The sequence below is a fragment of the Coenobita brevimanus genome, chromosome 83 (genome assembly GCF_032717465.1).
Source record: "Coenobita brevimanus isolate Jiangsu-jjx chromosome 83, ASM3271746v2, whole genome shotgun sequence".
Lineage (NCBI taxonomy): Eukaryota > Metazoa > Arthropoda > Malacostraca > Decapoda > Coenobitidae > Coenobita > Coenobita brevimanus.
The window spans coordinates 1,327,501-1,340,000 of NC_137036.1; the positions used below are offsets into that span (position 1 = coordinate 1,327,501).

The 12,500-nt window shown below is 42.3% G+C and overlaps 2 protein-coding genes across 3 annotated transcripts in view; one reads left to right on the forward strand and one right to left on the reverse strand.

The window, feature by feature from the left end:
• Positions 1-12,218, reverse strand: part of Rtnl1 (reticulon) — a 59,100-nt gene extending 46,882 nt beyond the window's left edge. The window contains exon 1 of one of the 2 annotated variants that reach the window (XM_080280076.1): positions 11,980-12,218. In XM_080280076.1, the coding sequence (XP_080136202.1) occupies positions 11,980-12,118 (139 nt within the window). In that variant the 5' untranslated portion in view covers positions 12,119-12,218. The remainder of the gene's footprint in view (positions 1-11,979) is intronic. The other variant, XM_080280077.1, reaches the window with a different exon arrangement.
• LOC145409769 (uncharacterized) overlaps positions 1-12,500 on the forward strand; it is a 265,348-nt gene that overhangs the window by 97,525 nt on the left and 155,323 nt on the right. The window lies entirely within an intron of this gene.

Below are 12,500 nucleotides of genomic sequence, written 5' to 3' on the forward strand. Positions count from 1 at the left end.
AAGCCAGAGCGGAACACGTCACACTGTCTCTCTCTCTCTCTCTCTCTCAACGAAGCCAGAGCGGAACACGTCACACTCTCTCTCTCTCTCTCTCTCTCAACGAAGCCAGAGCGGAACACGTCACACTGTCTCTCTCTCTCTCTCTCTCTCTCTCTCTCTCTCTCTCTCTCTCAACGGAGCCAGAGCGGAACACGTCACACTGTCTCTCTCTCTCTCTCTCTCTCAACGGAGCCAGAACGGAACACGTCACACTGTCTCTCTCTCTCTCTCTCAACGGAGCCAGAACGGAACACGTCACACTGTCTCTCTCTCTCTCTCTCTCTCAACGGAGCCAGAACGGAACACGTCACACTCTCTCTCTCTCTCTCTCTCTCAACGGAGCCAGAACGGAACACGTCACACTGTCTCTCTCTCTCTCTCTCTCTCAACGGAGCCAGAGCGGAACACGTCACACTCTCTCTCTCTCTCTCTCAACGGAGCCAGAGCGGAACACGTCACACTGTCTCTCTCTCTCTCTCAACGGAGCCAGAGCGGAACACGTCACACTGTCTCTCTCTCTCTCTCTCAACGAAGCCAGAACGGAACACGTCACACTGTCTCTCTCTCTCTCTCTCTCTCTCAACGGAGCCAGAACGGAACACGTCACACTGTCTCTCTCTCTCTCTCTCTCAACGAAGCCAGAGCGGAACACGTCACACTCTCTCTCTCTCTCAACGGAGCCAGAACGGAACACGTCACACTGTCTCTCTCTCTCTCTCTCAACGGAGCCAGAACGGAACACGTCACACTGTCTCTCTCTCTCTCTCTCTCTCAACGAAGCCAGAGCGGAACATGTCTCTCTCTCTCTCTCTCAACGGAGCCTGAACGGAACATGTCTCTCTCTCTCTCTCTCTCTCTCGCAACGGAGCCAGAGCGGAACATGTCTCTCTCTCTCTCTCAGCAATGCTTCATGGAGTACTTTTTCTTGAACTAAAAATCTGGAAATTACTTTTTTTTAATGAGAAATAGCAAAATAAATCGTTTAGGAAAAGGTGTTAGGGAGCTTCCTTAACAAATGAGAATACGGGTCAGATTCAAATCTATCTATCTATCTATTAACCTAAGGTACCTATCTACCTCCCCTCTCTCTCTCTCTCTCTCAGTACTTTCCTTATTCAGTTAAAAATCCATTACTCCTTAACGAGAACTTCAACGGAAACTCTCTCTCTCTCTCTCTCTCTCTCTCTCTCTCAGTAATTCTCAAGTACTTTTTCTAGTTGAGCAAAAAAACTCGAAATTACTCTTTTTAAACGTGAACTGAAAAAAACAGTCGTTACGAAAATGAGGAGAAATTCAAACTTTTGTGTAAATCTGGCAACATCGCTGGATTGGCAACACCGGCCTACACACCCGCCTAACTTTATATATTTCCATTATTATTATTATTATTATTATTCGCCAAACACACACACGGCAAAATATGAATGCCAATATCAAAAAAATAAATCGGTAGAGAGAATGTTTGGACCACCGCTATTTACGTATTATATCCTACCTACACATGTTATCACGCCAGTATCTATCAGCTATCTATTTCTATCTATCGGCTATCTATTTCTATCTATCAGTTATCTATTTCTATCAGCTATCTATTTCTATCTATCGGCTATCTATTTCTATCTATCAGCTATCTATTTCTATCAGCTATCTATTTCTATCAGCTATCTATTTCTATCAGCTATCTATTTCTATCTATCAGCTATTTCAATCTATCAGCTATTTCAATCTATCAGCTATCTATTTCTATCTATCAGCTATCTATTTCTATCTATCGTGTTCTATCCTACCTACACATGCTATCGGGCCATTATCTATCAGCCATCTATTTCTATCTATCTAAGAGTCTATCTATCTCTGACGCTACAGCCTAATTCATAATTCATTTATATACTGATCTTAACTACACACTGGGTGGTGACAAAAATAGATTTACTAGAATATATGCTCTCTCTCTCTCTCTCTCTCTCTCTCTCTCTCTCAAAATCAATCTTCTCGTAATGTTACAATGTTGAAAAATCCACTAAATAATAATAATAACAATAATAATAATTGTAAAAATAATAATAATAATAATACCGGTAATAATAATAATGAAACCAATAATAATAATAATAATAATAGTAATAATAATAATAATACTATAATAATAATAATACTATAATAATAATAATACTATAATAATAATAATACTATAATAATAATAATAATAATACTATAATAATAATAATAATAATAATAATAATAATAATAATAATAATACACAAATCATTCATTCATTCACTATCTTATCTTTCACCTCTCCACCTCCCTATCACTGCTACCGTATCTTTATGTGCACGAAGCTCCCTAACACCTCTTCCTTAGCGATTCATTTTTGGCTATGACTGGTTAATATCATTTTGTACGTTAATGGCGATATTGAAGTGATTTATGTAACAGAAGGGGATAGTAAGGGGTATTAAGCAAACAAATCGCTTAGGAAATGGTGTTAGGGAGCTTCCTTCTGATAAGCAAATATTTTTACATGATCTGAATACACGACAGCTTTTTATGTAGATGAAAGCTCCCTAACACCTTTTCCTAAGCGATTTACTTGGTCTATTACACCTTACTGTACACTCGTTACATAAATCCGGCCAATACCGCCATACTCTCCATAAAGCTTCCTAACACCTTTTCCTAAGCGATTTATTTTGCTAATTACACGTCCTGTTCCACAAATCCTTCCAATATAGCCAGTGTCTGCATAAAGCTCCCTAACCCCTTTTCCTAAGCGATTTACTTTGCTTATTAAACCATGCTGTCCTCTTCTGTGTTACATAAATCCTTCCAATATTGTCATACTCTGCATAAAGCTCCCTAACACCTTTTCTTAAGCGAATTATTTGGAAAATTACACCTGTCCTCTTCTGTTACACAAATTCTTCCAATGTCATCATAGTCTGCATAAAGCTCCCTAACACCTTTTCCTATGCGATTTATGTTACACCTTAATGTCCTCTTCTGTTAAGGGTACATTAATTCTTCCAATGTCACCATACTCTGCATAATGCTACCTAACCCCTTTTCCTAAGCGATTTACTTTGCTCATTACACCTTACTGTCTTCTTCTGTGTTACATAAATCCTTCCAATATCGCCACACTCAGAATAAGTAGCGTACTAAAGAATACTAACCACCCATATCCAATAATAAATCGCTCAGGAAAAGGTGTTAGGGAGAGTCCTTAACGAACGAGAATACACGCTGTAAAGGCAATGAGAGAGAGAGAGAGAGAGAGAGGAGGGGTGGGGCGGGTGGCAACAGGCAGAGTCAGCTGGGACGAACCTGTTTAACACATACACACACACATGCATACACAAACATACATGCATACACATAATAGATAACGTGCCTCAATACTGTATTAACACAAACTTGCCAGTACTCTCTCTCTCTCTCTCTCTCTCTCACACACACACACACACATATATGCATACAAACACACACACATACACACACACACACACTTAACAGGTAATGCGCTTCACATACTGTATTTACACAACCTTGCCAGTACTCTCTCTCTCTCTCTTACACACACACACACACACACACACACACACACACACACTTAATAGGTATCATTCCTCACTTAGGCTAATGTATTTACACAACCTTGCCTGCACACACTCTCTCTCTCTCTCTCTCTCTCTATTAATATCTGGCTATCTATCCACATATCTATCTATCTACGGTGCCTTTGTATCTATTAAACTATCTATCTATCCACCTACCTATTTATATCTATCCTTCCACGTTGAAAAATGTATGTGAATGATGAGTAGTGTTGTATTTAAGGGATGGGAAGGGAAGGGATGGGATGGGAAGGGAAGGGATGGGATGGGAAGGGATGGGAAGGGAAGGGAAGGGAAGGGAAGGGATGGGATGGGAAGGGAAGGGAAGGGAAGGGATGGGAAAGGAAGGGAAGGGATGGGAAAGGAAGGGAAGGGAAGGGAAGGGAAGGGATGGGATGGGAAGGGATGGGATGGGATGGGATGGGATGGGAAGGAAATGCGTGCTGGTGGTGGTGACTTATATCACGTGAAGTCATGACGAAGCTACTTACACACACACACACACACACACACACACACACACACAGTCACGTACTCGACTGGACAGAGAGAGAGAGAGTGTGTGTATGTGTGTGTGTCTGTGTAACTCATCCCCAACCTTTTCAGATCAGTTGATGGCCAAGTGTAGTCAGACTGGAGGGTTGATCTGACTAGTAACCAAGGAGACTCATCCCTACCTTATATGAAAACAAACAATGGTACAAACAAACAGGAATTCTTGACTGTAACCGTACCTGCCACACACACACACACACACACACACACACACGCCTGCCCTACTGCCTCACACACAACCTGTCCTACTGCCACACACACACACACACACCATGGAGGTAGGATTAAGGACACACACACACACACACACACACAACCTGTCCTACTGCCACACACACACACACAACCTGTCCTACTGCCACACACACACACACACACACACACACACACACACACACAACCTGTCCTACTGCCACACACACACACACAACCTGTCCTACTGCCACACACACACACACAACCTGTCCTACTGCCACACACACACACACACACACACACACACACACACATCTCCGACTGCCACACACACACACACACACACACACACACACACACACACACAACCTGTCCTACTGCCACACACACACACACACACACACACACACACACACAACCTGTCCTACTGCCACACACACACACACACACACACACACACACACACAACCTGTCCTACTGCCACACACACACACACACACACACACACACACACACACACACACACCTGCTTCACTATCTTCAGTCCTTCATATTTTCCCACACCCTGCTGTGTCTTTCCCCCCCCCCTCTCTCTCCACACCCCTCTCGCCTCCTCCTCCACCTCTCCCTTTCCTTTCCCCTCCCTTCCATCACTTTCACTCTTCCTTTACCCTCCTCCACCCCTCCCCTCCCCTCCCTCCTTCCTACCTCCCTCCCTCGCATCCCAATCCAACTCCCCCTCCCCTCCTATCATTCACATCCTCTCTCTCTCTCTCTCTCTCTCACATATCTCAAACATCCTCTTCAACTTCCTCCCTCCCTCCCTCTCTCTCTCTCTCTCTTCCTCCACCCCCCCTCCACACCCCAAACCACCCCCCTGCCCCTCCACCTCCCCCTCCACTTAACAGCCTCTCGCGACCTTAAATTGGTGTCAACAAGGCTGAATTGGCTCCCTTGTTTGACAATGACAATAATAATAATAATAATACCTTAATAATAAATAATAATAATAATAGTAACCAAAATAATAATAGGGTAATAATAATAATAATAATAATAATAATAATAATAATAGGGTAATAATAATAATAATAATAATAAATGTAAGCTTAGGTTTCTTGGCTATGCTTCCTAGTACCTAAAGTATTTCGTAACACCTTTGAGGAAGCGATTTATTTTGCATATATTTTTTACTCTCTCACACACACACACACACACACACACACACACACACACACACACGAGTTAAGGTTGAATAGACTGGCTAAGATTATTATTATTATTATTATTATTATTATTATTTTATTATTTATCTGACCAGCACGGGAACAGAACTCGTTGCTTGGGTTGGGGAGGGGAGGGGAGGGGAGGGGAGGGGGGAGATGAAAAGTGATGGATGGGGAGGAGAGGAGAGGATGGAGGGGGAGGTGGGGAGGAGAGGATGGAGGGGGAAAGATGGGGAGGTGAGGAAGGAGGGGGAATGATGACAGGTATGGAAGATGGGGGAGGAAAGTAAGGAGTGTGGGTGGGGGGGTGAGGTGGTGTGGGTGCGTAGGGGTAAGGTCATTTGGGTGGGTGGGGGGTGGGCTGGGGGAGAGGGAGGGGGCAGTGGGTGGGTGGGGGGTATGGGAGGGTGGATCTCCCTGAAGGTCCACCACAAAGTTCACTCGATTGCATCCACCTGCCTACCTCCACACACACACACACACACACACACCTTCCACTTCACACCTCCACACACACACACACACAGCTTCTACTTCACACCTCCACACACACACACACACAGCCTTCCAGTTCACACCTCCACACACACACACAGTCTTTCACCTCTCCACACTCACACAGCCTTCCACTTCACACCTCCACACTCACAGTCTTTCACCTCTGCACACTTCCATCCCTCCACCCTTATACTCCTCCACCTCTCCACTCACACAACCTTCCACTTCACACCACACACAGTCTTTCACTTCTCCACACCACCTCTCCACACCTCCACCCTCAGTCTTCCACTCCACACACCATATATGCGAACAATAAAAATTACTTATTAATAATTTACTTAGAGCAAAATACTGTAGTAGTAGTAGTAGTAGTGGTGGTAGTGGTGGTGGTGGTAGTAGTGGTGGTGGTAAGAGTAAGAGATAGATACGAGAGAGAGAGAGAGAGAGAGAGAGAGAGAGAGAGAGAGAGAGAGAGAGAGAGAGAGGAATGACATCACACAAACACCTCTTCCTTACCGATTTATTCCTGATTCTGTTCCGTTATTATATTCATGTGTGTTGTTCATGCAATGTCGAAACTGAAAAAGGCATAAACAAACAAGGGGATATTAACTACTTGAATAAATCGCTAAGGGAGAGGTGTTAGGGGTTGATACTGCCATTAAACAAGCAAACCAGGGGATATTAATTACTTGAATAAATCGCCAAGGAAAAGGTGTTATGGAGTCTCCTCTACGATACTACATTCTTCCATCGTAAAAAAATAATACGATAATTTCCCCATAAGATACGATAATTTCCCCATAAGACACGATAATTTCCAATAAGATAAGAACATAAGAAGAGAGGATAACTGCAGTAGGCCCGTTGGCCCATGCTAGGCAGCTCCTAGAGGAGTAACTGAACTACTAGAATGAGATAAGGATAGCAAAGAAGAAGGCTCTCCCCCGCCCTCCAAACCCTCCAGCCGAAGCCGGCAGGAAAAAGTCAGAAAGAACCCCACGCCGTATAGAAAAACTGGCGTGGACATTTTACAGGAAAGTGTGAAAGGAGAATAGAGACTATCATAGTGTAACCTGAAAAGAATTTTTTTTTTTTTGAATTAGTATTGGTTATAAGATTTTCTTTATTCTATATCCACCCCTTATTTGTCATATGCTTATCTAGCCTATGCTTGAAACTCTCAATGGAAGAGGCAGCAACTACTTTACTAGGTAGCTTATTCCATTCGTCTACTACTCTATTACCAAACCAATTTCTACCTATTTCCTTATTGAAATGGAATTTTTCTAGTTTGAAACCATTATTTCTAGTTCTATCCTGTATGCTCACTTTAAGTACCTTGCTAATATCTCCCTTATTTATACCATTCATCCACTTAAAAACCTCAATTAAGTCTCCCCTTACTCTACGCCTCTCTAGCGAATGCAGACTTAGTCTTTTCAGTCTGTCTTCATATGACAGGTTCCGGACGTCATGTATCATTTTAGTCATTCTTCTCTGTACATTTTCTAACGAATTAATATCCATTCTATAGTAAGGACACCAAAATTGTACTGCGTAGTCTAAATGTGGCCTTACTAATGCTAGATAAAGTTTCAGTACCGGTATTACTTTAGATGATCTATTGCTCACGCTTCTCGAAATAAATCCTAGGACCCTATTTGCTTTATTTCTCGCATTAATACACTGTTGTCTAGGTTTAAGGTCGTTACTAATCATAACTCCTAGATCTCTCTCGCATTCCAATTTGCTAATTTCTTTGTTATCTAAGCTGTATTTAGTATCTCCAATGGTCTTGCCTACGTTAAGTACTTTACATTTTTCAACGTTAAATTCCATTTGCCAAGTTTTAGACCATTTGGACAATGTATCGAGGTCTTTTTGTAAGTAATGGCAATCGTCAGTCGAGTTAATGATACGCCCTATTTTTGTATCGTCGGCAAATTTGCTGATTCTGCTATTGACTCCTAAGTCTAGATCATTTATATATATGATAAATAATAAGGGACCGAGTACTGAACCCTGTGGTACACCGCTAGTTACTAATCCCCAGTCCGACTTAGTTCCATTTATTAATACTCTCTGCTTTCGTCCTTTCAGCCAGGATTCTATCCATTTTAAGATATCGCCGTCTATACCGTGTGCTCGAACCTTTCTAACTAACCTTTCGTGTGGGACCCTATCAAAAGCTTTACTAAAGTCCAGATAAATAACATCGTAAGCTTTATCGCTATCTACTGCCTCATAGACCTCCGAGTAGAATGACAAGAAGTTTGTGAGGCAGGATCGTCCTTGCCTGAATCCGTGTTGACTTTCGTTTATAAGAGTAAATCTTTCTAAGTGTTCTCTAATCTTATTTGCCAAAATTGACTCTAACATTTTTCCTACTATTGACGTTAGACTTATCGGACGATAATTCGACGCAGCTGATTTATCACCCTTTTTAAAGATGGGCACTACGTTTGCGGTTTTCCACGCCTCTGGAACTTCTCCTGAACTTAAAGAGTCATTAAATAACGTTAAAAGTGGCTGACATAATTCTTCTTTGGTTTCTTTTATAATTTTTGCATATATATCGTCCGGACCTGGCGATTTTTGAGGTTTTAACTTATTAATTTCTTTCAATACGTCCTCCTTACTAATGGTTATTTTACAAAGAATATTTTCCGTATTCTCATGGTAAATATTTGCTGCTTGAGATACGATAATTTCCCCATAAGATACGATAATTTCTCCATAAGATACAATAATTTCCCCATAAGATACAATAATTTTCCCGATACGATAATTTCCCCATAAGATACGATATCCATTCTCCTCTCGTAAATATTGTAAAAAAAATTATTCGTAAATATACTATGATTATCTACCTGTTAACAGAAGCCTTAATCCCGTAAGGGGTGGTCACAAACAAATCGCCTCCATTTCGCCCTGTCCCCTGCCGTTTCACAGCCCTGCTCCCGGCTCACACCCCCCTCTCTCATACACATCTCCACTCCATCTTTCCATCTCATCCTTGGCCTCCCCCTCCCTCTTCCCCCCTCCACCTCACGGTACTATAATCAGACCCAGTAAATACAGCTCATGATGTACGAAATAAATAATAATAGTAGTTAAAATAATAATAATAACAATAACAATAATAATAATAATAATAATAATAATAATAATAGTAATAACAGTAATAGTAGTAGTAATAATAACATAGTAATAATAATAATAATAATAGTAATAGTAATACTAATACTAATAATAATAATGTCTAAAAATTCAATTTATATCGAACTAACGATGAGAACATACTGCAAAAAAATAATCTTAGTTACGATCAGATTTGTTCGTAACTTTGTGCGTACGAAAAGTGTGGCACGGTACAGTACGTGAGGGTGTGGCACAAGCATACGTGATCAATAATTCCTTTACACAGGATTATAACGATCAATAATTCCTTTACACTTTTGAGTCGATAATTTCTTTAGGTGTCTATAACAACTTTTAGGGCATATAACAATCAATAATTCATTTACACTTTAATAATAATAATTTCTCTGTTGGGGAAATATCTTTAGGTAAAATCTATAAGTTTGAGCGACATTATTATTATTATTATTATTATTACAATGGAGAGGTTATGAGAGGGGGGTGTGAGCTGGGAGCACTTCAGTGAAATGGCGGGGGACTGGGCGACATGGAGGCGATCTGTTTGTGGCCACCCCTTATGGGATTGAGATGTCTGGCAAGAGATAAACAGATCATTATTATTATTTCTATTATTATTATTATTATTATGTGACCAAGTATACATATGTGAAATTTTTAACTCTCAAGGTTGTGATATAGGTCATTCTAGGCTAATTACACTTCAATACCACGCAAAGGGATTTGTTTATAAAACTAGTAAGGCTGTCGTGTGATGTGGTGTGGTGTGGTGTTACGTGATGTGGTGTGGGGTGATGTGGTATGGTGTTACGTGATGTGGTGTGGGGTGATGTAGTGTGGTGTGTTACGTGATGTGGTGTGATGCGGTGTGGTACGTGATGTGGTGTGATGCGGTGTGGTACGTGATGTGGTGTGGTTACGTGATGTGGTGTGATGTGATGCGGTGTGATCCTATGTGATGTGGTGTGTGGTTACGTGATGTGGTGTGATGTGATGCGGTGAGATGCTATGTGATGTGGTGTTGTGGTGTGATGTGATGTGGTGTAGTGGTATGTGATGTGATGTGGTGTAGTGGTATGTGATGTGATGTGGTGTAGTGGTATGTGATGTGATGTGGTGTAGTGGTATGTGATGTGATGTGGTGTAGTGGTATGTGATGTGATGTGGTGTAGTGGTATGTGATGTGATGTGGTGTAGTGGTATGTGATGTGATGTGGTGTAGTGGTATGTGATGTGATGTGGTGTAGTGGTATGTGATGTGATGTGGTGTAGTGGTATGTGATGTCATGTGGTGTAGTGGTATGTGATGTGATGTCATGTGGTGGTGTGATGTCATGTGGTGGTGTGATGTGATGCGGTGTGGTGGTATGTGATGTGATGTAACAATATCGGTTCGTATCATTTATAAAGGCTCCAACATGAATGCGTCGGCCTTAGTCATCTAATGGTGGCTCTCCATGCTGCTCGATCTCTGGCAGCCTCCCTATTCAGTCCCTTATCCCTGTGGTCACACTCTATGACCTCGTTCCAGGTCTTTTTCGGTCTGCCACTCAACCCTACCCCCAATCTACCCCTCCTCAACACCAATACACTCCAGTCCCATCCTTCCTCCCAAACCATCTCAATCTACCCCTCCTCATCACAACACCAATACACTCCAGTCCCATCCTTCCTCCCAAACCATCTCAATCTACCCTCCTCATCACAACACCAATACACTCCAGTCCCATCCTTCCTCCCAAACCATCTCAATCTACCCCTCCTCATCACAACACCAATACACTCCAGTCCCATCCTTCCTCCCAAACCATCTCAATCTACCCCTCCTCATCACAACACCAATACACTCCAGTCCCATCCTTCCTCCCAAACCATCTCAATCTACCCCTCCTCATCACAACACCAATACACTCCAGTCCCATCCTTCCTACCAAACCATCTCAATCTACCCCTCCTCATCACAACACCAATACACTCCAGTCCCATCCTTCCTCCCAAACCATCTCAATCTACCCCTCCTCATCACAACACCAATACACTCCAGTCCCATCCTTCCTCCCAAACCATCTCAATCTACCCCTCCTCATCACAACACCAATACACTCCAGTCCCATCCTTCCTCCCAAACCATCTCAATCTACCCCTCCTCATCACAACACCAATACACTCCAGTCCCATCCTTCCTCTCAACTCTTCAATGTTATTATTATTATTATTATTATTATTATTATTATTATTATTTTAAGATACTGGAGCTACAACTGAGCCAGAATTAACGAAATTCTTTAGGGAGTTTCCGATACGATACGGGATTAATATTTTGACAATCGCAATGTTCCACTTCATCACAAGGTATATATATCTATTTTCTCACCATTTCTTTTCGGTTTTGAGGTTAACTGTCACTACAGGGAAGGATGATGATTGATTTGAAGGGAATATCATCTCAATATTCTGGGTGGGAACAGAAAAAATGAATATATAAAAAAATAAAACGATGATTTGGGGCGGATATGGCAGTTTTCGACTTGTGACACTGTGTAACTTATAATTTGTCACTTTCTGGCTTAAATAAATTGTGCAGGAATTAATACTGATAGTTGTCATTGTAGGGATGGGTTGTCAGTGTAAAGGAACTATTGAGTGTGGGTGAGGGTCGGGTAGGTAACACGCAGGTAGCTTACATGGGTTAATAATGGAGCGCAGGTCGATTCCGCTGGAGGTCGGGGCGGCATTGACGTTGGCGGCGGTGGAGGAAGTGTCACAGTCCACGCTGGAGCCGCCATTAGCCTGCATGCCGCCTACGGGTGCCTCTGACTCCATACCGCAGCGTTAGTATGATCCCCACTACTATATCACTGTTAGGTCACTGGTAAATACACTTCCTGCGCGGCCAAGAGCTCCCACAGCAGTGCCTCCGTGCGGGCCTCAGCGGTCAACTCAAATGGCGCAGTTTGGGCTTCAGCCGACAGAGGGCTGGGCCGCGGTTGCCATGACACCCGCTGCACGCCATTACCTCCCCTATCACGCCCGTTTTTTACCCATCCCTATCACATTTTAGCGACATTCGAGCAGTTTTTCCTTATTTCTTATCGACTTCCTCAATTCTGTTGTCCTTAGCGCCCTAATTACACCTCATGAAACTTTTCAACAACACCTTATGGCAACTGCGGGCCGGTCTGTCTGCGCAGCCGTGTGCGCAAGT